The sequence below is a fragment of the Erythrolamprus reginae genome, chromosome 7 (assembly GCF_031021105.1).
Source record: "Erythrolamprus reginae isolate rEryReg1 chromosome 7, rEryReg1.hap1, whole genome shotgun sequence".
Lineage (NCBI taxonomy): Eukaryota > Metazoa > Chordata > Lepidosauria > Squamata > Dipsadidae > Erythrolamprus > Erythrolamprus reginae.
Window position 1 is genome coordinate 85,992,619 of NC_091956.1, and position 26,312 is coordinate 86,018,930.

The window sequence follows — 26,312 nt, forward strand, 5'->3', positions numbered from 1 at the left end:
TTTATTTATAAATAAATAAATAGGTTTTACTTTCTTTTAATTGAATTTAATGTTTGTTTTTAATGTAGTATTAATTGGATTTATATTATTGTTCTGTTTTGTATATGCTGTGAGACGCCCCGAGTCCTCAAAGAGGGGCGGCATACAAATCCAAATTTATTTATTCAATTTTTTTATGCCGCCCTTCTCCTTAGACTCAGGGAAGCTTACAACATGTTAGCAATAGCCCTTTTTAACAGAGCCAGCCAATGGCCCCTGCAATCCGGGTCCTCACTTGACCCACCTCTGAAGGATGGAAGGCTGAGTCAACCTTGAGCTAAGGATGAGATTTGAACCTGCAGATCTAGCAGTCAGCTTTTTAGCGGCCTGCAGTACCGCACCCGACCTGCAGCGCCACCCCGGCTCTCTTAGTTCAGAAAGAGCAAAGCCGGGCCGATCTGAGAGTCGGGCGCATTTATCTTGAGCGCCCCCTTGCTTCCAGGTTGAATCACGTCGGTGTTCCTTTTCTTAGCACAGGTGCAGCAGTGAACAGCAGCGAAAGCCTCCCTCCCTCCTCCTCCGTCAATGACATTTCCTCCATGTCCACCGACCAGACCCTGGCATCGGACACGGACAGCAGCTTGGAAGCTTCTGCAGGACCCCTTGGTTGTTGCAGGTGACTAGCCGCCTGCCTGCGAAACCCGACGTTCTTCAGAAGATGATGCAGTTTGTAGGGAGACAAATCTATGGCGATTAGTGAAAGAATTTGATGGTGGCAAGGAAGAGAGAGAGAGAGAGAGAGAGATCTCAAAATACACATACACCGGTTAAGCCAGTGTTTCCCAACCGTGGCAACTTGAAGAGACCTGGACTTCAACTCCCAGAATTCCCCAGCCAGCGAATGCCCTGTCTCCATAGCGAATGGTGGCTGGGGAATTCTGGGAGTTGAAGTCCAGATGTCTTCAATTTGCCAAGGTTGGGAAACACTGGCTTAAGCAAACAAACAAACAAAAGTCCCTTTCAGCCTGCTTCTCCTAAAAAAAACCGAGTAATGTAAATGCAGCTAAGCTCAAGTGTATATTTAACTTATAGTTGCTCTGCTTTGGTCTTCTTCCAACGATGCTTACTGCACAAAAAGAGAGAGAGAGAGAGAAAAGGGGGGAATAAGAAAAAGTGAGAAGAGAGAGGGGGAAAGTTTTAAAAGAGCTTTTTTCCCCCTCCATTAAAAAAAAGTGGCAAAAATTTTAATGGTTGTAAACTCCGCAATCTGCACCTGTCCGTTCTCATCATGGCATGACAAGGTGGACAGCCCCCTCCCTTTCTGTGTATACATGTGTGCTTATTTAACTGCGCTCTGTTTCTGTCCGGGAGAGACGTGCAGAGAACTGCCCATGTATCTTGGTGTACATACATACACAATATGCATTTTAAGATACAGTGTACACGAAGCTGTGTGTATGCGTAAACCGAAGAGGCAGGAGTCTTTTGTGCCTGCCGTGGAGAACAGCCTCCTGTTGTTGTGTTTTTTAAATGACATTTTCATCTGTAATTATAATCTCAATGTACAGCACAGCTTGTTTAGTTGTTCCATGGGTTAGTTTAAATTATTTTACGGCTAAAATCCTACAAAGCTCACTTCTGAGTTAGTACGTGTGCGGGGCTAAGCTGGAATTGTCGTACAATCAGAATCGAAGTGAAGTTTTCTCAAAATCTTGACGGTGTAGCATTTTAAATTTCACGGTTGTTTGAACAGCAACTTTTGGGAAGGAAAATATATAGGATGGCGACTCAACCAATTAGTTATTCAAACCCAATTGGTTTTTAGAATTTTCATCTATGGAAATTGCATGTTTTTCTATGGACCATTGTCAGGAGAGAATCTTATTTCTATTTGCACATGGATTATTGTTCATGTGAACTTTTTGGAAGCCCTTCATTGGCCCCTATGGATCTTCTGATCCAATGTGTGTCATCTTAAGTGAAGAAGAGGGAAGTACTGAGCCCCATCTTATCTACTGAAAGTGGCCATCGGTTTTATCGAAAGGAGCTGTATAGAAATAATCCGTAGCCCCAGTCCCATCCTTGCACTTGTGCCTTGGGAAAAAGTAGCAGACTTCTTTCCTAATTTGGTCTTGGGAAACTAAAACCCACCAAGCATAAAAGGTTACAAGATTCCTCTTTGCAGAATTTTTTCAGCAAATTGTCTAATTATCAGGTTCAACATCAGTTTGGATGATTTCCTAGGCAAATATAAGACTTGGTCTTATTTCTTAGATCTGAATAGAACACTATCTGAAATCTGAAAAATCTGGAAAATGTTTATTTAGCAGGACTAGGCAAACATTCCCCCGCCCCCCGGGCAATAACAGGTTCTTATTGGTAAACTACGTATTACGGCTGCATCTTGAACCATATGGCATCTTCCCTAAATGCAAGAACATAATGAAGTCCAATTGCCAGCAGATAATTTTGCAGGCCTGTTTGTTTATAGCAATGTAGCAAGTCTGGAGCAGGTCCATGTGTTTGAGGCTGTGAATGACTTCTTCATTTGGTTCGAAGCTTCCTTTTGATATAAAAGTGTTGTGTCTCTAACTACTTTGAGCTTTCTCTTTTCCTTCCTCCTACCTTTTCATCCAGACAATCTAAGCCAGAGTCAAAATGTTCCAAGACATGTTCATGATGTTAGTAACTTTAGCAACTAGTGTTGTAAGTTATATCACTTGAGCAGGAAGTTAAGGAAAAACCTGGGTACCTCATATGGGACAATGTTCAAGCGTTCGAATCTGAGGGCTTTGGGAGAGGCAGGAGCAAAAATGTTCGACGCTCCAAAAGACTCCGTCTATCTTCTTTGCACATGTTCTGTATAGCTCATAGCCTGTTTTCAGTCCGACCAATGGTATACCGTATCTGGTTTCATGAGGAGCAATGTCACAAACCTAGCTTGTTTTCAAACTTATGTGTTGAGTCTGTTGATAGCTGAATGAATGGTAGGAGTGTAGTTTTAACTTTTAAAGGCAATCCGAGAGGTCACTTATTTCCCCTAAATGAAGCTAGGAACCAATGCGACGGACTAACTTGTACGGATGGCCATTAAGCCAGGATGGCAGAAAATATTAACATCATTGGTTACATTCCATTTTTGTTCACGAAAAGCTCAACCTCCTTACACATCCAAGGGGTTAAAGCAAGGGCCCCAAAGTTAGCAACTTTAAGACTTGTGGACCTCAACTCCCAGAATTCTGGAAGCTGAAATCCACCCGTCTTAAAGTTGCCAAGTTTGAAGACCTCTGCATTAGAGCAATTATGTTCAGAGGGGAAGTGAAATTTTGGGAATATTCATTCCAGAGACTTAAACAGAAGATGGAAGTCCAATGTCTTCTCCAAGGTTAGAGTCAGGGATTCAACTCTTGTGGTTGAAATCCAACCCCTTGTAGAGCCTTTGAAAACACTATCTCAACTTACCTTTAACAACTGTCATGGTTAGATGATGGGAATCAAAATAAAATTAACTTCCTAGTTAATTTCAGTGAGGAGAAATAAATATAGAAGTATGCACAATTAATGCACAGTTACAAGTCGCCCTAGCAAGCATGTTTAATCCTATTCATATCACCCTAGTCTGAGTTCCATACAATACTTCTAGAAGTATTTCTAACAACGTAATGCAGTTTCAGTTGTTAAGTAAGGTAGCGAGGGAGTAGATTTTACTTTGAAGAAAAAGAATCAGAAAGTTTAGTTTGTGCAGTGTGTATAACAGCAATAAGCAATAGGTTATTACTGCAAATATACATATAGATATATAGATATAGATATCTAGATACATATATATATATATAGCAATATAGGGGACAATCTACTAAGTGCCACTATAAGTCTTAGCCGTGTGGGTGGTATGTGTACAAAAATCACATGGAACTTCCATGCATGTCACAAACAATGGTGCTTAATCTGTTGCCCTCATATTCTTCTCAAAGCCATGACATGATGTTATCATGTGGCATCCTAACTTGAACCCAGCCTGGAAGAAATCCCAACACACAATAGATGGTAGAACATTTACAAGAGGGACAAGAGTACGTTTGGGGAGGGGGGGTTTGCATGAAGGCAATAACAGAGAAAGGAAGTTATAAGCAATAATGGCCTTTGCTCGATGGGTATTTTCTTTCCTAATCTCATGGGGTGTTAAAAGCCACTTCTCCCTCTGTCCACCAGGACTGAAACCTGGGAGTTGTTACTTTACGTTAAGATGTGATTGTTAATATCACCAGAAATCGCAATCAACAACCAGCAAGGCAACCGAGTTTAGAGAAGACACTAAATCACTCAGGACAGTGAAACGCCAATCAGCATTTATGAAAATAAATGAGTCACTAAAATCTCTCTCCACACTAGATACGGTAGGTGAGGTTTCCACCAGGTGGAGAGCACAAGGTGAACAGGTGAGGACCAAATCTAATCAGGGCCTGAAGGCTCCACAATTGCTTTCAGAAACATATCCATGAAACTTTGAGGCAACAGTCATTATACTTGGTACTAACCAAAGGCTTCAAAATCAAGCAACTGTTGCGTCATGAGCCTGTTGCGTCATCTCTTGTCCACCCATCACTTATAAATCCTGGATGCCATTCTGGGCAATTCATTTCAGACAGGATATAATCACCCAAGGGGTTGAGGAATGAGGAATGATGCAAGGCAATTAGGTTCTTCTGAGGTCATGTTGGTGAGCTTTGGACATTCACCAAGGGAATAAAGAGAGAACGTGAAGAAAGGTAATATTTTGGAGTTCAGTGCTCCAGAATATCTACAGAAATAATTGTAGTGGTTATAAATAAATATTTAGCCATGCAATTACGATTAAGATGAAAATATTTGTTGCAGAATGACTGAAGGTCAGTTCAGAAAGGTGATTCAGTAAGGGTCAGCTGCTTCCTTAATGTTTCCGATGTACCAACATACATCAAAACTAGAAAATGATCGAGACAATGGTCAGAACATGTAGGGTTTTATTGATTGATTGGTCAAGGAGGCTTGTTCCTATCCTTTGTGAAGATAACTTTGCACAAGTCAAGCAAATTTCAATGTGTTCCCCTTATTGTCCACTGGAATGCTGGATCATGTTACAGGCAATTTATCTAATTGCTGAACTTGAATTAAATAGATTGTCAGAATCACATCAAAATATGTGTACAGCAGTGTTAACAACCAGTTGAAGGAAAATTGGATTACAGATGGGCATGAAAGCGCAGGCAATGCTGATGATATGCAAAAAGTTCTAGAGATAACTAGAAGCAAAGTGTTTTGTTTTATGAGAATTGACAGAATAATGTCCAACTGACATTATGTGTGTTTAAGATAGTATAATGCAGAATTGTTTATAGCTTGATGGTTAGAGGACGAACAATATCCAGTTTGATCACAGTAGCTATAGAAAGGATGCACAAACTGAGTAGTTCACAAACAAAGCAATAAATTGCAATTCAGTGTTTTAAACGTCTACTTCAACTGTAGAGTTATGTAGTTCACATGAAGAAATGCCACAATCCATGCCTTGAATTTGGTACCCAGTTCTTGAATGGCCAGTCGAAAAGGATATTAATAAACTAGAATGTTTATGATGACACTTCTAGATACCATATCCTACAAAGAATTAAAGAATCAGGTATAGTTAATCTAGAGAAAAGAGGATGGGAAATAAGGTTAAATGACGTGAAGAAAATATCCAGATACAACAATGCTTAAGAGAACAAAGTCTTTTTAGGAAATGTATTTTCTTAGGCTTTTTAAATATCTGCCTTTGCTCACTTATTTTGCTCCAAAATTTTCCCTAAGATGGTAGAATGATTTGAATGTGGTTCACAACTTCCTAGCTCAGCTGTTCAAAAGCTGTTCAGCCCCCAAAATATTTGGTTAGTCTTATATACTTTTTTTTGTTTTTAAAGCAACCCTCCCTCCGAATTCTCAGGGGTTACTTAAGTTTTTTATCCCAGTAAGGTTCTAAGCATATACGGAATTTCATTTTAACTCCACTTCCCCTTGTTCCCAAAACATTTAGGTTGCTTTTACTAAACAGGGTTTAACTCTGGATTTTCAGATTTCACATAGTATCCTAGTCCACGAATGTGATACAAGTTGAAGAGGGCGTTTTGTGTTTGAATTCACCAATCTAGACACACACACAAAATGAATTGTGGGTGCCCCAGTACTGGAGGGTTTTAAGAAGAGATTGGACAATCATTTGTCTGAAATGGTATTGAATTTCCTGCCTGAGCAGGGGGTTGGACTAGATGATCTTCAGGGTCCCTTCCAACTCTTATTATTCTGTCGTTCAGGATCTATGAGCTCAGAAGTTTCTCTCGGCCAATTCTGAATTGTCACAAAAATGTCTGAGGGCTTTTTAATATGATATGAGTTTTTCTGCGTTCATTGGTCAATGAGGAAAAGTTACTAAAAGAGCTATTGTTGTAAAGAATCATTGATTATGCGCCATTGATTATGCGCCATTGTCTAGGGCAGTGGTTCTCGACCTTTCTAATGCTGAGATCCCCTAATACAGTTCCTCATATTATGGTGACCCCCAACCAACTCTAGGGCCAACTCTCCCAACAGAACTTTAAGCTGATTGGCAGGAAGGTCAGAGGGACACCCCCACTGTAAACACCTGATTGGTTGGGTTATAAAAATATGTTCCAAGGAGCCAGAGTAGAATTAGAATAGAATAGAATAGAATTTGTCTTTTCCCATGGTCTTAGTTGACCCCTGTGAAACGGTCATTCGACGCCCAAAAGGGTCCCGACCCCAAGGTTGAGAACCACTGGTCTATGGAGATTCTTAGTCATCCACATTATAGTTGTCCCAAAGGTGCTTTTTTCAAGAGGCAACTGGATTTTCTAGATTTTCTTTGAAGATATTTAGCTTTACTAGATAAGAGGTCAAAGCAATGGAAACTGCAGTTTAATGTTTCCAAATGTAAAATAATGCACTTGGGCAAACGGAATCCTCAATCTGAGTATTGTATTGGCAAATCTGTGTAAGCAAAAACTTCAGAAGAGAAGGATTTAGGGGTCGTGATTTCTGACAGTCTCAAAATGGGTGAACAGTGTTGTCGGGCGGTAGGGAAAGCAAGTAGGATGCTTGGCTGCATAGCTAGAGGTATAACAAGCAGGAAGAGGGAGATTGTGATCCCGCTCTATAGAGCGTTGGTGAGACCACATTTGGAATACTGTGTTCAGTTCTGGAGACCTCACCTACAAAAAGATATTGAGAAAATTGAACAGGTTCAAAGACAGGCTCCAAAAATGGTGGGAGGTCTTAGGCATAAAACGTATCAGGAAAGACTTCATGAACTCAGTCTGCATAGTCTGGAGGACAGAAGGGAAAGGGGGGACATGATCGAAACATTTAAATATGTTAAAGGGTCCAGGAGGGAAGTGTTTTTAATAGGAAAGTGAACACAAGAACAAGGGGACACAATCTGAAGTTAGTTGGGGGAAAGATCAAAAGCAACATGAGAAAATATTTTACTGAAAGAGTAGTAGATGCTTGGAACAAACTTCCAGCAGACGTGGTTGGTCAATCCACAGTAACTGAATTTAAACCTGCCTGGGATAAACATATATCCATCCTAAGGTAAAACACAGGAAATAGTATAAGGGCAGACTAGATGGACCAGGAGGTCTTTTTCTGCCATCAATCTTCTATCTTGTTCCTAGGATGTCATAGATCAGGTTTCATTGCAAAATGTTTGTTTACCTTGTGGGCTGTATCATAATTAAGTTCCATCTCTGTTTAGTGCCCATGGAAAAGGAGCTCTCCAATCAATTGCCCATCCAACCTGAAAAGTTTCTTTAAAGTGAAAGAGCTCTGGAGAGGTCTGAGATCGAAGTTTAAAGTTAGGCTGCAGAAAGAATTTCAACTAAAAAATAAATTGATTTAATTATATAAATCTATAAAGGTAGACGACCTGGAGCATCTTCTATTTGCGGAATGCTTTTCAACATTAATTTAAGAGCAACGGGAGGTATTTTGGGGATCAATCATTTATCATCTCATAGCAAAAAAAAGAAGAAGAAATAGAATACGTTTTCCTACTGATCTGCTTAGGTGGGATTATCATTAGGCAAGTTTAAATTTCACGTATTTCATTTTTAAACTGTCAGCACCAAAGGGAGGGAGGCAGCACCGAAGAGGCCCTTTCAGTTGAGGACTTTCTGGCAGAAGCGAGATGAAGCGCCCTCTGTCTCCAATTTTTTTTAATTAATTAATTTATTTATTTATTTATTTATTTATTTATTTATTTATTTATTTATTTATTTATTTATTTATTGAGAATAGCACAAAAGGAATAAGGATGATGCCTCACGATCAGGAGACTGTGAGTTCAATCCTAGGTAGAGGCAGATACTTCTCTCTCTGGGCACAATGAGAATAGATCTGCTGGACGAAACTCCACATTGGCAACAGGGAGGGCATTGGGCCATTAAAACACCCTGCTAGCTCCGTTCTTTGCTCCAGTTGCATTCTTACGTAGTGTTGATAGAAAACAATTCTGAATTGGACTTCATTATGGACCAGGGATCAAAAAGAGAGATGCTGTTGGTCTGACAGATGAAATCAGAACCTTTGGTTCAGCTGTGATGAATCTTCTTAACCCACGTATTGACCCCAGGATGAAAGTTAGTCCATCAATGTCAAACATTTAGAGCAACTTGTGAAACTGGTTCAGGTCATTTCCCTTTTAGTCTCAAGGAAATGAGCCAGCTATACATCCAATATCCATGTTACCCAAGGCAAGTTTTCATTTTTATTTCAATCAGGAAAGTTGGAAAGTTTTGCTCAGGATCTCTTTCTTTCTTTCTCTCTCTTTCTTTCTTTCTTTCTTTCTCTCTTTCTTTCTTTTCTCTCTCTCTTTCCTTCTTTCTTTCCTTTCTCTCTTTCCTTCTTTGTTTCTCCTCTCTCTATCTCTCCTTCCTTCTCTTTCTTTCTTTTTTCTTTCTTTCTTTCTCTCTCCTCTTTCTTTCTTTCTTCCTTTCTTTCTCTCCTTTCTCCTTCCTTCCTTCCTTCCCTTTCTTTCTCTCTCTCCTTCCTTTCTTTTGCAAAAAGCCTTGTAGTAGGAACCCTGTTTTTCCTCTTATCCTTCCTAAAAATTCCATTTTTATACCTGTAGATTTCTGGATGACATTGCCACGTCCTTTTGGAACTGCAGTAAGTATAAGAAGGACTATGGACCCGTGTCTAGCATTGGCGTGAAAAGCAGTGCGAGTGAAGATGTAAGGAGTTTGTTCCTCAGATAAGTCCACCTCCACCCCCTCCACTGCGTGCATGAATCTCTTGGGCCAGCTTGGGCATAAGAGGTGGAGCTTTATTACGCTTGTTTCAATAGTCACATTTGCTTAGCCCAAGCTGCTCACTCGAGCATATCTTAGAGCAAGTCAGGTGGGTTCTGACTGGTTGAACTCAGAAACCTGGTCTCAACTTCGCCGGAATGAGTCTACTCCCCTCAAGGGCATAAATACGTTGATTCTAAGGCAGCAGAGCTTATTAAATACGCTTCCTTTCTGTTCAACAGGGCTGTGCAGTTCTATTTAGCAAGGAACATATTGTATGTAAATACCTGCACCGATTCCCCTCCCTTTGTTTTTGTTCACTTTCCTGTAAGAAACCACTTGTTCCTCCTGTACATTTCCAAGGCCACTATATGCCTCCATGTGCTGCCACTGGGCATTTCCTCTGCTGGGGTTCGTCCAGCAAGGAAAAGGCCTGGGGGGTTTCAGCTGTATATAGAGACATTTATGTATATTTCAGAAATCGATTAAGTGGGACTTCTGGCCAGTAATATGTTTTGAAACAAGGATATCCCAGATCTCCGAACCCAAGTAGCAAAGTCAAACTGTTCACCTTGCCATGTCCATCCTATAAGACCTAAATTGCATTTGCTATATTTCTGCACAATTGGCGTTTCACATATAATTCACAACGACCAAGAGCATGACTTCTAGTGTTGAGGGGGGAAAAACACACACACCATTTTTTAAAACACCGTTTCTCTCTCTCCATATATATATATGTATGTATGTATGTATATATATATATATATACACAGTATATGTATACTGTATGGAAGAAAAACAACAACACACAAAAATCCAAAGCCGCTTGTTCCGCATCAAGTCTAGAAGAAGAAGAAGGAGTGTCCAACTTCATTTCCAGGATCTTAGCTTTGAACTTGATAAGTCACAATAAGTGATGTGGATGAACTGACCAATGTGAAGCTTGAAAAGGAGATGAACACCATTACATTTTGTTTACTTCTTCAGCCATTTTACTTTCTACCTTTCATTGTTTCCTGTGGGTGGTAAGAGGGGGAAATGGAGGGATCTTGGCTTTGTTCATCAACCTTTTGTGGATCAATGTTGAGTCAATGCATTCTAACTTCTATTTGTTTTGAGTTATTAAAAGCAGAAGGGAGTCTATTTTCCCCTTTGTGCCAAAAAAAAGAAAAATTAAGGGAAAAAAATCCTTTTGGAGTTCTTGTCTAAATATTTTTGCCTTGTTGTCTTGAGTCATTTTTCCCCGTGGTCCATGGGGGATTTTATTCCCAAATTCAATATTCTGTACAGTGATACCTCATCTTACGAACCCCTCTTCATATGAATTTTTCGTGATACGAACCTGGTGTTTAAGATTTTTTTGCCTCTTCTTCCGAACTATTTTCACCGCCGCTGGGATGCCCCGCCTCCAGACTTCCGTTGCCAGCCAAAGTGCTGGGATTCCCCTGAGGCACCCTTCACTGGGATTCAAAGCAGCGCCAGCAAAAATGAAGGGAATCCCAGCAATGACTGGCAACGAAGTCCAGAGGTGGAGTTTCCCAGCGAGGGCAGCCTCAGGGAAATCCCAGCGCTTCGGCTGGCAATGGAAGCCCGGGGGTGGGGTTTCCCAGCAGCGCAAGGCAAAAGGGGTGACTTTTGGGATGGGGTTGCACGCATTATTTGCTTTTACATTGATTCCTATGGGGAAAATTGCTTTGTCTTGCGCACTTTTCTACTTACGAACCTGGTCACGGAATGAATTAAGTTGGTAAGACGAGGTATCACTGTATTTCTCTAGGAGACAAATCAAGTCTCTTGATAAAGCATTATCACCAGAATGTTGTTTCTGAAGAACAAGAGAACTTTCCTGTAATCCTGTGGAGCTAAGAGGCACATGTATCATTACTATATATTTTTTAGATATGGCAGCATCAAAAACAATACCATTGTCTCCCTCCCAAAAAACACATTCAAACACCTGCTAGATCGGGGTGGGCAATGATGACCTGTGGACTTCCATGTTGACTCAGGAATTCTGGGAGTTTAAGTCCACAGGTCGTAAAGTTGCCATAGATGGTACATGGCAACTTAGACCTCTACCTTCACAACATTCCAGCTATGTCAACCTAAAGATTGAGTGCCGTAATATCACCCTTGACTGTAGTATCATCTCCAACCTGAGCAAGCCAGACAGATACATACTATGAGTAGTCCAATTCACCCAGATCAGGAACAAAAGGCAACAATGAAAGGTAACCTTCAACTTGCCACCATTAACTAGGCAACTGTTTGAAGTTACAACAGCACTGAAAAAAATTGACTTCCAAACAACCCTCACATATACAACTGTCACAGGATCCCTAGATCATGTGATCAAAATCATAAATCATGTATTTACCCCAGATGCAATGTCTCGGGGGACAGGTGATTGTCATTTGTGACCTGTTTAGGCTGCGTCCGACAAAATACAAAGTCAATGAGGGAAGCTGGATTTGCTCCACAATTGCACAATTCGGTTAACAACTGACAAACAGAGCGTACAATTAGGCCTGACTCGGTTTGCTTAGTGGCAGAAATTGCTGGCTGGGGAATTCAGGGAGTTGAAGTCCACCAGTCTGGAAAGTTGCCAAGGTTGGGAAAACTTATGGGAAACGTATTGGAGAATTTTAGGTAATTAAAATGGCGGCTAAGTCTACTGGTGCTCTACATAAAACCCTACTGTTGTCTGGCGACAGAGGTAGGACTAATAAAATCTATGAGGAGGTTGTGTCGCAGGCTAATAATTTATCCAAAGAGTGACTGATAGCCTGTTCAGTGGTGGGCCCCTTAGCTTAGTGGTTCTCGACCTTTCTAATGCTGCGACCCCCTAATACAGTTCCTCATGGGGTGACTCCTAACCATAAGTCTAGCGCCAATTCTTCCAACAGAGCTTTAAGCTGATTGGCAGGAAGGTGAGAGGGAGACCCCCCTGTAAACGTCTGATTGGTCGGGTTGTAAAAGTGTTCCAAAGCACCAGAATAGAAGCTTTAGTTCCTAACACCTTGGGAAACTTGTCTTTTCCCAGGGTCTTAGGCGACCCCTGTGAAATGGTCGTTTGACCCCCAAAGGGGTCCCGACCCCCAGGTTGAGAACCACTGCCTAAGCATGAGAAATGAATCCAATTTCTTTAGCGCTTTTATCTCCCCACCCCCCAAACAATCATTACCCACAGAAGAGAGAATATAGACAGAATGATAAAATCATAGATTTGGCAGCTACCTCGAAGGCTATTTTCCAAACTATTTTATGTTTACGGTAGGAAATTAAGGAACAGTCACAAGGAAGGTTGTGCAGAGACCTGTTAAATGCCTGAGAGCAAGAAAGATCTTCAGGTACCTCATCCAAGTCCTATTTTGTTTTCCTTTAGTTGTCGAACAAAATCTAATTTTTAAAAGCTTTGGTCTTTAAACAAACTTGCTTTTGCCCAAGGAATCTGCCTATAGCTATACTGTATTATATATATATAGGTTACACACACCCATTTCTGTATGTCTAAAGCAGCTTGGAAATATAGGTAGTCCTCTACTTATTGTTCTGTCTGGCCAGATCAATTATCAGGAGTAAAGACCAGCTCACACTTTGGTTCAAAAGTACCCAGAGGCGAAGTCTCTTGATAAAACAAAATTCGTTAATGCAAGGAATGTGATGTTGGCTGCATTTCTCTCATTAGCAGAAGATAAGGAGAGTCCGGGATGCCAGCCAGAATAGAGTCATAAATCTCCGCTACTGATGTGTCTTCTTTAATTAACTACTCACACAGTCCATGGGAATATTACATCAAAAGTCTCTCAGCTCTGAGGCACGGTCCTCCATGATGAGTGTTGGTTGCCACACCCCGTTTCCCATCAGCCTGTCTTTATATACTGCCAAGGTGTGGCCAAATGTCCCATAGATCTAATCAACGCCAAGAGCCCCTTCTAGAGAGATATTCATGTCTGGATCTCATCCTGCTTACTCTTGCATCTAAATGAGGGTCCTGATCCTCAAAAGTCCCCATCGGCTCTGACTCAGACTGTAGCCTAACTGGGGGCTCTATAGTCTCTGGTGATTCCTCAGTCCCTAACTCTTCCTCACTCTCAGACTCAAATGGCTATGCCAGTATTCCTCTGTCGCCTGGTCCTCAAAATCCTTGACCAGCTGAGTCAGATGTGGACCACTCACAACACTTATTTATTCGGCCCCGAAAAAAATTCTGAGCATTTTTTACCCAATCATTGCAGCATCCTCATAACCACATGATCAAATTTCATATGCTTGGCAACTGTCTCATGTTTATGACGGTCTCGGGGTCACATGATCCCTTTTTATGACCTCCCAACAAAGTCAATAGGGAAGCCAGACTCATTTAACATTTGCGTTGTTAACAATTGCTGTGATTCGCTTAACACCAGCGAGAAAAGTCATAAAAGGGGGCAAAACTCAATCATTGTCTTGCTTGATGGCAGAAAGGTTGGGCTCAATTTTGCTCATAAGTTGAGGGTGAGCTGTAGATGTGGGGAGTGGAAAAAATGGTCAACGTTTGCTCCACAGGAAAGGTCACAACGATGTTTTCATAGTGGGTGAAGACACAAAATTGTTTCATGTCCCCGCTGTCAGGAATAGGATGTGGGTCATCAAGGATGCCATCTGCTGAGTCATTCATGTGACAGCACCAAGCCAGCTCTGTGCCCACATCACAACTAATTTGCCATGGAAAAACAGGGAAATGGTCAATTTCCTGTAGCATCTTCTCAACTCCTGGCACTCTGTAATTCTAGACACTCACACTGCTATACAGTGATACCTCATCTTACAAACTCCTTGTCATACGACCTTTTCGAGATACGAATCCAGAGTTTAAGATTTTTTTGCCTCTTCCGAACTATTTTCACCTTACAAACCCACCGCTGCCGCTGTGATGCCCCGCCTCCAGACTTCCGTTGCCAGGCAAAGGCTCCCCTTGTTGGGAAACATCCCCCCCCATTTTTGCGCTGCTGGGATTCCCCTGAGGCTCCCATCCATGGGAAATCCCACCTCCGGACTTCCGCGTTTTTGCGATACTGCAGAGGAATCCCAGCAGGGGAATCCCAGCATTGCAAAAACAGGTGCTTCATGGCAACGGAAGTCCAGAGGTGGGGTTTCTCAGCGAGGGAAGCCTCAGTGAAATCGCAGCATTGCAAAAAGCCCAGAGAGTCCACACACACACAATCCTGAACAGCAAAAACCACGATCTTGATGAAACAATGAATCAGATAAACTGCCAGGAGGCTAAAACACCAGGCTGCACTTTTATCTTTAGCACTAATTACAGCAGCCCCACCCAACTACAGGTGGCCTCATTTTCTCTTGTAATAATCCTTCAGTTGTTGTCTCCTATGCATCACTCTACGCATGCATGGATGTGTCATTAATTCTTGTTCAGAATCCAGGGATGATACAGATGACTGATCTCCTCCTGGGCTGTCTGCCAAACTCCCCTCTTCCCTGTCACTCACGCTTCCTTGGTCAGAGGAGATTTCGCCGGCAGATTCTACTGGGAGCAAAACAGGCCTGCGGCATGTGGATGTCTCCCCCACATCCACCTCCACATTCCTTGGGGGCAGGAGCTGGGCCAGAGCTAACCACAACAAACCCATTAGTGAATCATCATTAGATTCGGAGGAAGAGGGATTCATAGATACTCGCAGGCGCAGGTTTATGACAAGAAGGGAACAACTGCGCAAGTATTATAGAAGATAAGGGATAACACCTGTGGCTGGGGCAATTAGGCTAATGGGGCTGCTGATAAATTGCCAGCGTCACTGAAAGCGTGCGTGGCAGATTATCCGGTTGGTGAGAGACAAGTGTTTACTATTGGACTGCTCCTGGATTGACAAGGACTATTTGAATATTTCACAGTTAAGTACATTTTGTGGACTCTTGAAGGAGGGTGGCTGTGACGTCTTCCCAGCTGCCTTTATCTGCTCTGCTTTTGTTTTTGCTTTTCACAGCATTCCAGGCTTGTGGTTTGTGGGAGAGCACTTTGGCTGATTAAAGTGCATGTGTACAACACTTCCTGTTTTGATAAACCGACTCTTTGTTTACTTTACAACAGTGTGTGTGTTTGAATTTACACTTCGGACTTACCGTAATTGGGGCTTGTAATGTGAAACCCGGCTTAACAGAGCCCAGAAGGGGAAAAAAAAGAAAAATATTCAAACTTTTTCTACCGGTTCTGTGTATCTGACCGTACCTGTAGGAGCCCATCACCCGCACATAATCAAAAAATCACCGGAAATTGCCAAAATCTTGTGCACTCACATGTCCTCTCGCAAGACCTTGCTTCCTGCGCATGCGCAGAAGAAAAATCTTACTCTGACGTGTGCCATTTTTGCTACCTGAACTCTGTCCTCCCCACCAAGGTAGGAGCCCAGTGCTGGTTAAAATCTACCTTCTCTCCCATAGACCTTCCACTCCCAGAATCCCAGTGCAAATTATGTGTATCTTGAGGGTATAAGGAAGTGACCCTAGGAGAGATTTTTGGAGATGTAAGTGCACAGGTCAGGATTATAAATGAAATATTTATAATGAAATATTAGAAATACAAAGAAAAAGGGGGGGGGAATAAAACAAACAAAGCCGATGCTCATATTGTATATTTATAAAATTATTTACAGGGTTTTTTTCCTTCTAGGTTTTTTTTTTCCATTTCTTTTTGGTCATGGGCAACTCAATTGGCATAAACAGCACAATCACACAATACTTTTTTTTTGCTTGTTTTAATAGCTAACGTTTTATATATATACACACGCAAAGACACAGACACGTGTGTGACGATGTGTGTGTATAAATATATATATATATATTATATGTATATGTATATATATATATATTATATATATATATATAATTATTTATGCAGTGAGAGGGCAACCGAATTGGGGGGGGGGAATAATATACAAAATTAGCTGATTATAACACAAGGCCAAAAAATAGCTTACTATGTTAAGTGCAAGGGAGTAAAAGCTGGACTGCAATAAAGTTTAACATTTGACAGTTTCAATAGAAGACTTGCATTAAAATAATCTCTTGCCTCTTTCTATCCTCTCCCTCCCCCATCCCACACAACCTATGTAAAACCTAGATGCCCAAAGCTGCTGTGACACTGAACAGTAGCATGACGATGGATTGAGGGTTAAGGGTTTTTCCATTGAGAAGCAACTTGCAGACATACAATAGGTTGATGCAGTCATGAAGAATCTCTGGAGGTCTCGTAACAACATTACAATGAGTGCTAGCCTCAGTCAGGTGACCAGTCACCTGTTATAATAAAACAGTGTTTCTCAACTTTGGCGGCTTGAAGGTGCGTGGACTTCAACTCCCAGAATTCCCCAGCCAACTGGCTGGGGAATTCTGGGAGTTGAAGGCCATGTACCGTCAAGTCGCCAAGGTTGAGGAACAATGCCATAAAATACCACCGCTCTCCTCTTCCCAGAATCCCACAGTCTCGTTGAGCGGCAGGAACGGCCCTCACTGGATCCATATGGTGTTCCCTCGCTCTGTCCTACGCGGCTCGACCGTCAGTTCCCCAAACGTCGAGAAAAACTGTTCCATCTCCTTCTGCAACATGTCGTTCCGTTTCTCCGCGTCGTCTTTGGCCCGCTCGGCGTTACGCATTTTGATCTCGACCATCGTAAACTTCTTCTTCTCCTGATCCAGTTCGTCGTGGAGGTTCATCATTTCGGTCTCCAGCGAGAGATTCCGCTGTTCGAGGCTGGGGATGGAAAGGAGGGAACAGATGAGACAAAACCTGAAGATGGCTTGAACAGATTGGTCAGTTTGCTACCTCAGTACAATTCGCAGGCAGAAAACCTCGGCAGAATCTGCTTTTGGTATCTTCTTTAGAAATGTACAGTGGCACCTCTACCTACGAAGGCCTCTGCTTAAGAACTTTTCTAGAGAAGAACCGGTGTTCAAGATTTTTTTGCCTCTATGAACCATTTTCTACTTAAGAACCCGAGCCTGGAAAATTTCCGAGGAAATTTGAGAGCCGCACAAAGGCCCGGCCAGTTTCCTGCCATTCCCACTGGGAATCTCTCTGTGGCGCAGTGTATGAGAGGCAGCCTTGCGCCGGGTGCATGGGAGGCGCATGCTCCTCCTTGCTGCCTCAGAGTCCCCCCCCTTTTTTTTAAGACTTAAAGTTTTGGATGTTTTTGATTCCCCTCACATCACCTTCCTTCTTCGGCAGCGACTGTCCTCCTCCTCCTCTTCTTCCTCCTCCTCCCAACCAAATTCTGAGCTTTTATTTCTTTCCTAATGGCTTTGCCTGCATTATTTGCTTTTACATTGATTCCTATGGGGAAAAATGCTTCTTCTTACAAACTTTTCTACTTAAGAACCTGGTCAGGGAACGAATTACGTTCGTAAGTAGAGGGACCACTGCATATCTTTATCAATCTCTGGTCGGGAACCACTGCATCAATCAAAAATCATGTAGCTACAAAAGGGATGATGATGATGATGATGATGATGATGATGATGATGATGATTATTATTATTATTATTATTATTATTATTTATAAGCAAGATTTTCATACCACCCAATAATTAGATTCCTTTTTATCATACCAGAAAGATGGCTATCAGATATTTATAACTTAGAACCATGTGTGTAAAGCAATTGCCCTGACACAAGCTACTCCAACGTTATTAAATCAGATATGCAGTGATAATAGCAACTCTATTTTAAAATAAATCTTTTTATGCAAAGATAAGAAAGAGGAAATTGATGTAAACAAGGTCACTAGCAAATCCTTACACGAGTGCATACGTTTTCTGCTATTATGCTAGATGCAATTTTATTGCAACAGCCATTTGAATGACTGGTATGAGAAAATTATCCCAATACTGTACACTTGAAATGAAGCATCTCATGAACAAGTGTTTTACAGATCACAAGAGTGGGGTTCTTCTTCTTTAGCGTCATGGGGAATGGAAAACTAGGAAGACCGCCAACATCATTATTTAGGGCAGGAATTATGTCACAGTTTTCTCACTAACTGCCCATGAATTGTGGACTTGGCCAGACTTCAGAATATTGGAGTGAGTTGTACTTATGTTTCCTGAATGTTTATATGCTTAATAAGGCATAAATAAACACATTTATTGTCGGCCAGTTTTTAAAAATTATACTGACTCATCACTTTGCCTTTTAAAAATATTTATGCTAAGCTCTAAGGCTTTGGCAGACTATTCCATTTCCATTCCAGGCAGCACAAAACAGATAAAACAACCAACCAACAGGACAAAACGAAAGACACATAGGACACACCAACATATTATTACACTTGGAGGACAAGTTCATCAGCATCCTGTTGCCAACACTCAAGGGAACCTGTGGCCCCTGGAGCCATATCTGCTGGCATGCGAGCCATTGTCCGAGCTCAGCTCCAACGTTCAACTGAAAATTTCTGAGCAACAGGACGTACAAGTGAGTGGCGCCCAGAGAATGTGACTTCTGGTGTTAGTAACAATAGCTTTGCATTGCCGGTCCATTCTTCAGCCGGTTCGGACTGGCCCAGGTGAACAGGTAGTAGTAACCTGAAGATGGGCCCGGGCCCACCCACTTACCCTGTTGCTCAGGGCAGCCCTGACATCTTCGGTGCTACCGGTGAGCCCTCCGAGGCCGTTGGGGGCATGCATGCCTGTCGGCGTGAGATTTCACTTCTGTGCATGTGCAGAAAGCATAATCTTGAGTGAGGATGTGCACACGAGCACGATTTTGGCCATTTTTGCCCATATTTTTTCTTCTGCGCATGTGCAGAAGCAAAAATTTGGCAAAAATCGGTAACATCTCGCTCGCACGAACGTCTTCACACAAGATTTCACTTACTGTGCATGAGCAGAAGTAAAATATTGCACGGGGGCACACATGCATGTGTTGGGGGCACACAGCTGCACATACATTCCCAAAATTGCTACCTTACCGTTCCGGTAGCAGGCCTTCACTACTGGCGCTATGCCATCCTATTTAGCCATGTTTTTAACCCATGTGCATGCATGTACGCCATGTGTAAGAGCAAAGCACATGTGCGGAAGGCCGTGTACATGTGCAGAAGGTGTGCCTGACTGAAGCGAGCGTGTGTGAACTCACATTTTCAATGCTGGGTGAACCGATAGGGAAATTATGTAAATCCCACCTCTGGTCCCTTTGCAGTTTTCCCTAAAGAGAGCCAAGCCCTCCCCGAGCTCATTAAAACCTTGCCATGAATCGGAATCTTTCGACAGGGTCTTTTCCATCAACTGCGGCTCTGAAAAGTCATTTCCCCCTCCCCCAAGTGTTTTAAGCTCTGTCCCACGGCATCGAACAAAATAAATTGTGATATTCATTAGTATTCATGCCGGAGTTTTTAGATTACTTGGCGGCACAATGGAAGATGTGAGTGATGTATAATCCCCTACGAGATAAATTAATCTAAATGCTGACCTTTCCCCCCTACCCTTGTCTCATTGTTCATGCAGTGCTTTATGTCATTCCATGCATAATTTAAATTATTCCCTCCCACCCCCTTTCTGTCTATCGGAAAGGCCCATGTGCCACAATTCTAGCTCACCTGGCCACAGGTGTAGTCCTTGCTTAACAAGTATCCTGTTTAGAAACCGTTTGAAGTTACAATGGTACTGAAAAAGTAGCTTTATGACTGATCCTCACACTTAATGACTGTCGTAGCATCCTATGGTCTCGTGATCCCAATTCACAAGCAGAGGCAACGGAGAAGTCAGCAGGGAACTCACAAGGGGCACTAAACGGTGTCTTGCTTAATGACCAGGGCTCATTTGCTAAATGATTGAAGTGGAAGTGACACTGTAATTCTAGTATATGGTCATTTGACAAAGTTGCCAGTCTCCATTATGGTCCTTAAGCAAAAACTATCTGGAGTAAATAATGCATTGGCTTTTCTCCTCTTTGGTCAGGAACAAATTAAATTTGTAAGCAGAGGTACCAACGAAAACCTCAACTAATGTCTGAAATGTAACCCTGAAAACCTTTAATAAAGTTTATTTTTAAATTTTAAAAAAAGAAAAGAAATGGAGTCCATTTCCCAATCTCCCAACCAGCCTGTCCCTTGGCTTCCGAAATGTCTTCGGCTGAAATCTTACCTCTTTATCCTCGTTTCGTATTCCATCTTCTGCTTCGTCATCTCCTGCTTTAAGCTGGAAACCAGGCTGTGCAAAGCACTGTGGTTGCCTGTGTTGTTCACAAACGTTTCGCTGTTGTCGCTGCTGCTCGTAGCCCTGCTGCTCCGGCCCCCTACGCTTCTCCGGTCGACTTTGCTCTCGCACTCAGTGGGGTTCAGGAGATTGTCCGGTTGGGTCTCGTCTAAAACCGGGTCCTCAAAATGGCTCCCGTAAAAGTCTTGTTCCGGGCACGTGGTGGTGGACGATCGGCAGGAGTTGGAATGTTCCGGAAGGGAGATTTCGCACGAGGACGTCGACCAAGTTGCACTGTCTATGCTCTGCTTATCTTCGGCGTTCACCGCTGAGAACTGTTGGTGCACATTGTCGTACGTGGAAAGTCTGTTGTGCTGGATTGAGTCACTCATGGATTCCTTCTGCTTGCCGTCCCTCAAGGTCACGTACCCGTTAGGCATCCAGCTCTGGCAACGGCTGTTCAAGGAGTTGCCATGAGCATCGGTGCTGGAGATGCCCATTCGCACCCCTCCGTTCGGCATGCTGTGCGTGCCCATTTTGGTGACTGGCCCTTTCAGAGAAGAGGTTCTTCGGGACTGCAAAGTACCGTTGGGTAGGGACGGCGACGTCTTCTCCTGGCTCTCGACAGAACTGCTGAAGGAGCCGTTGGTGACTATGCCGCTCCCTTTATTGAACGCCGGGTTTTTTTTCACCATAAGGGGTGGACTCCTGGTCATGTCCAGTTTGTGAATGCTGTTCCTCGGACTGTTGGATTTGCTTCCGGGCTGAGCTGTAGGGGACCCATTGTCCACCATGGTTCTTTGGGGGGATTCTGGTTTGTCCCACGAACATCGCCTTACGGGGGAGGACTCCTTGGTATTGTTATTCTCTTTGTTCTGGAGCTGACCGATGATCACTTTCTTTTGGACCTCGTTGTTGTTGTTGCAGACCTCCGTCCCACTTTGAGACTCTGCGTCCTTGGGAAACAACAGCTCATGTTCGCTGATCATCATGGACATTAACTGCTGGACCACAATGGTGCCTAATGGAAAACAACACAAACAAATCCAGGTTCAGCCTGCCATAACCTTTGAAAAAGAAATGCTACATTTGCATCTAAAATTTTTACCACCACACTGTGGGCATGGCTTATTTTGTGGGTGTGGCTTGCCAGCCATGTGACCAGGTAGGAGTGGCTTGATGATCATGTGACCGGGGTGGCTTAAAGGTCATGTGACTGGCTTAAAGATGGCCAATTTGACGTCACCAATGTCAAGGGCTTGGGTTAGGGTGCCTGGCCTCTCCTCGCCTCAATTTCCCTATCTATTTACTATTACTGAACGTTCAAAATATACTCTATTTTTTAGAAGTGTTTTTAATAGGAAAGTGAACACAAGAACAAGGGGCCACAATCTGAAGTTAGTTGGGGGAAACCACAGGGAGGGTGGAGGCCCATGGAGACTTCTCCCCACCTTTTCCAGCCTTGTTTCCTCCAGGAGATTCCTAGAGAGGTCCCACAGAGCCTTCTCCCTGCCTTTTCCGGCCTTGTTTCCTCTAGGAGATTCCTAGAGAGGTTTCTCCCTGCCTTTTCCGGCCCTGTTTCCTCCCAGGAGATTCCTAGAGAGGCCCCCCAGAGGCTTCTCCCTGCCTTTTCTGGTTACACTTTTGGAGGCTCGGGTTTGTAAGTGTAAAATTCTTGAGGAGAGTCAAAAAAATCTGGAACACCCGGTTCTTATCTAGAAGAGTTCGTAGTTAGAGGCGTTCTTAGGTAGAGGTACCACGGTATAATGAAAAGACCTGTAAAATTACTCCAATATGAATATAAATAAGCACTCTGGAATGAAACTTGGAGCAGCCTCTGGAGTGTATCCCCATCTCTGAGTAGGGACTGTGCTGCTGCCGGTATTATAAATCAAAGTGAATTCCGGGAAGTCAGGAGGGGAGGGGGTGTCATTGGAGACGCAGGTAATGAATTGCCAGCCTGCTTTCTTCAGGCACTCCTGGACGACAAACCGCATGGCTCCTTCTCCTTAATTTATGGAGCTTTCACATGGAACATGGCATCTTAGCACTTCACAATCCTTCACCACCTTCTTCCATATTTCTCTAAATAAAATTAGGGTGGCGTTCTTCTCCTACGGTGGGGCAAGGGATTTGTGCGGTGATCTCCCTGTATTCTCAACTGCGGGGGCTCTCTCAACCTGGGGGAGTCAGCCAGAGGAGCCTTTTGGTGGCGCTTAAGGAGGCTTTGGCAGCCCAGAGTGAACAAAGCATTTCCCTTTCTCTGGGCGCTTGGAGAGGGAATAAACCTCTGCCAGCGCCCAGAGAAAAGAAACGCTCCCTTCGCTCTGGGCAGTGACTGTCCTCCTCCTCCTCTCCCTCCTCCTCCTCCTCCCACCCAAATTCCGAGGTTTTATTTCTTTCCTAATGGGTTTGCACACATTATTTGCTTTTACATTGATTTCTATGGGGAAAATTGCTTCTACTTACAAACTTTTCTACTTAAGAACCTGGTCACAGAACGAATTAAGTTCTTAAGTAGAGGCACCACTATATAATTACTGTCTGAATTATTTAAGTACTACTTGGGAAATGAGAATATTTATGTCAAGGGTGTCTCTGTCCTATATCCCAGGTCATCACACGGGCTGCAGACCACTACTGGACCTTGAGCCATTCAGAACCAGGTTGCAGAAGTGATATGTGAGCAGTGGGTGAGCAGGTGTGGGCACACTCCATTTGTGTGAGCTTGCCTGCCACTTGTGCATAACTATTCCCTCTTCTCCTCGCATAATGTTGGGGAATTCAACATTACTTTACTACCTCTGGGCACAATGGCATATAAGCTTCCCCTCCCCCCCTGGAATAATTCTTCATGCTGCTTTTAACAATGTTTTATATAAACGATTGGAATGGCTCCTCCAATAATTACACCATTATTATATCTGGAGTTAGTTATGTTTATTTCAATCTCTACAGCATTTACACCGGCCTTGAAATTGGAATGTATGGATTATTGGCTTTTAAATCCTTCTTATCTGGAGATGCTCAAATGCTGAAGTTAGTTATGTTTTGTGATATTGAGCTGTTTTTCCAGTGCGCGGGATGGATCCTTCAAGAGCAGTTCAGGCATCTTCGACTTATGATCCCAACTGAGCCCAAAATCTCTGTTGTTGAGTAAGACATGTGTTAAGTGAATTTCCCAGCCCCATTTTACAAACATTCTTGCCAGAGTTTTTAAGTGAATCGCTACAGTTCACACGTTAGCAACCCAGTTGTTAAGTGAATCTGACTTCTCCATTGACTTTGCTTGTCCAAAAGGTTGCACAAAGTGATCACATGACCTTGGGACACTGCAGCGGTCATAAATGTGAAACAGTTGTCCAGCATCTGAATGTTGATCACATGATCATGGGGCTACTTCCAAGGTCATAACTCTGAAAAAACGGTCATAAGTCACTTTTTTTCCAGTGCCGTTGTAACTGCAAACAGTCACTAAATGAGCTGTTGTTAAGTGGAGGACTATCTGCCCTGGAAAGGAAAATTTTACAATTTTCATGCCACCTAGCAAAAATGTAAACTTCCGGTGTTGCTTTTGTCATGGCCCACCTGCGTCCTGCGTAGCTAATCACGGAGAGTGAGGAGGTTGGAGAGGTTGTGGGGTTAGAGGCTGAAAGCCAACCAGGACCTTCTGCTGCACCTCCAGAGGTGCCCATGAGTGACTCAGGAGAAGAGGAAGGGCCTCTTCTTGATGCCAGGGTATGCAGAGGTATCAGAAGAATGAGTGGCTGAGCAAAAGGAGGTCTCTGCATGAATAGATCTCTAGAAGACTTGGCCACGCCTTTTGGCTATATAAGGGTGAGTCTTCTGAGCGAGCGCAGAAGTCAACATTCAAATGTGAGAAATTTATTTATTTATTTATTAGATTTGTATGCCGCCCCTCTCCGTAGACTCGCTGATCAGATCGTGATTGTGGATTATTTCTGTGAATAACAAATTAATAAACTAAAATCTGTCTCTCCAGGCATCCTACCAACTCACAGTGAGTCATGGTTAATTAGAGATCCGAGATCAAAGTGACGTATTGGGGGAGTGATTTATTGTCTGGAGATGCTAATGAACGGCTAAGACTGAAATTGACTTATTTCTTGCTTTCTGGTGCAGTTTTAAAACATTTAAACACCCATGCTACTAAAACTCTTAGAATTACATGCTCAAACCTTGTCAAATACTTGTGCATGGATCTATTCCTTGGTGGCCTCGTTGCTGGGACAGAACAGGTTTCAGACAATTTCTACGCATTTAAACTAAGCATAAGGAAAGAACCTTCTACCTATGCTGTATCTCAATCTTTCAAAACAGTTCATGGAATTTGGGCAATTTGCATTATCGTTTTCATTCTCGTCGACTTACCTTCCATGATCGTCAGAGGATCTTCTACTTTGGGACGGAGGATATTGGGGCCAAACACGGTCGCAAGGTTTTGCACACTCATTTTGTTGACTCCAGAGTAGGACTGAACCTCATCCAGAAATCTATTCGGACATTCAAGGAACCAGGGCGGGAAGAGAGTGAAAAGTCCAGGATTCAGTCAAACATGTGGATGACTGGATCTCATTAGATAGATCACACTAAATAGAATTAGGCATCGCATGCATACATTATTTTTTAAAAAATAAGCTGCACAGTTTCTGCTTCAATCTTGAACTGGATTGCCTGTCCTATTCTTTGGAGCTGTTTTTATATTGGAAGTAGAGAAATGAGAATATCTTTGGTAGAAAAATGAAGAAAGACAGATACTGTAAGTTTTGGAGTATAAGACATAACTTTTTTCCTCCCTAAAAGAGGCAGAACATTTGGGTGCGTCTTATACTCTGAATGTAGCTTTTTTCCAGCCCAAACTAGGTGCTAATGATCTCTCCAGCTCTTACCGGCATATAAATAGGGTTAATAAATAAATAAATTTGATGTAGAGAAGGGGTGTCAAATTTGATTTCACCAAGGGCTGCATCAAAATTCTGTGTGACCTTAGGGGGCCCCTAAGGTGGGTGGGTGTGGCCACCTCAACATCAATCAGGTTGGGGGCACCTGTGGTGGGTGCCAGTGAAAACAGCTGTGACGGCCTCCTGCAACCCTCTGCCAATGAAAATGGAGCATGGGAGAGGCTGCACACGGCCCTCCTTTCACTGGTAAAAGCATCATGGGCTGGTCTTTTTCTGTTTCCAAGGCAACCCTGTGGGCCAAAACTAAGCACTCCCTGGGCTGCCTCTGGCTCCTCGGCCTTGAGTTTGACGCCCCTGGGGCATAGTTCCCTCTAAGCTGAGCAGTGAGCAATCGCTCACTTAAAAATCATCATCAACTCAGAGTTTTCCAAACCTGCCCAGAAGCCGAGAGGGAAAGAGTGAGAGGGAAGGAGAGAGATAGAGGAAGAGAGGAAGAGAGAGAAACAGATAGAAAAAAGAGAGGAAGGAAAAGAGAAAGAAAAAGAATGGGAGTAAGGAAGAGAGAAAGAAAATCAAAATCTAGTTTGAAACTAGCTCAACTATTTAAGTGGCATTTTGATATTGATGGAGTTGCCGTATTATGAGCTCACTGTTATAGACACACAGTACAGTATTTTATCTTGAAATTCTTTGAGGCAAAACAGGGTGGGTTTTTTATTTGTTTGTTTGTTTATTTATTTATTTATTTATTTATTATTTCTGACTGCCGCTCAGACACTATACTTTTCCGCCCCCCCCCAAAAAAAAAAATTAGAGGGAACACTGCCCTGGGGTGGAGGATGAGGGTAACCACAGTCAAGGATATCTGAAGACCGTTAGGCCTAAAAGTCAAAGCAAT

At 42.8% G+C, this 26,312-nt stretch overlaps 2 protein-coding genes across 10 annotated transcripts in view; one reads left to right on the forward strand and one right to left on the reverse strand.

The window, feature by feature from the left end:
• Window positions 1–26,312, forward strand: part of MAPK10 (mitogen-activated protein kinase 10) — a 252,552-nt gene that overhangs the window by 148,737 nt on the left and 77,503 nt on the right. For 4 of the 6 annotated variants that reach the window (XM_070758061.1, XM_070758064.1, XM_070758062.1 and 1 more), the window contains 2 exons: window positions 517–655; window positions 9,143–10,446. In XM_070758061.1, the coding sequence (XP_070614162.1) occupies window positions 517–655; window positions 9,143–9,269 (266 nt within the window). In that variant the 3' untranslated portion in view covers window positions 9,270–10,446. Of the gene's footprint in view, window positions 1–511; window positions 656–9,142; window positions 10,447–26,312 lie in introns of those variants that run through there. The other 2 variants (XM_070758063.1, XM_070758067.1) reach the window with 2 other exon arrangements.
• ARHGAP24 (Rho GTPase activating protein 24) overlaps window positions 15,911–26,312 on the reverse strand; it is a 220,674-nt gene continuing 210,272 nt past the window's right edge. For all 4 annotated transcript variants that reach the window (XM_070758057.1, XM_070758058.1, XM_070758060.1 and 1 more), the window contains 3 exons: window positions 24,885–25,006; window positions 20,442–21,513; window positions 15,911–17,055 (listed from right to left, as the gene is read on the reverse strand). In XM_070758057.1, the coding sequence (XP_070614158.1) occupies window positions 16,812–17,055; window positions 20,442–21,513; window positions 24,885–25,006 (1,438 nt within the window). In that variant the 3' untranslated portion in view covers window positions 15,911–16,811. The remainder of the gene's footprint in view (window positions 17,056–20,441; window positions 21,514–24,884; window positions 25,007–26,312) is intronic.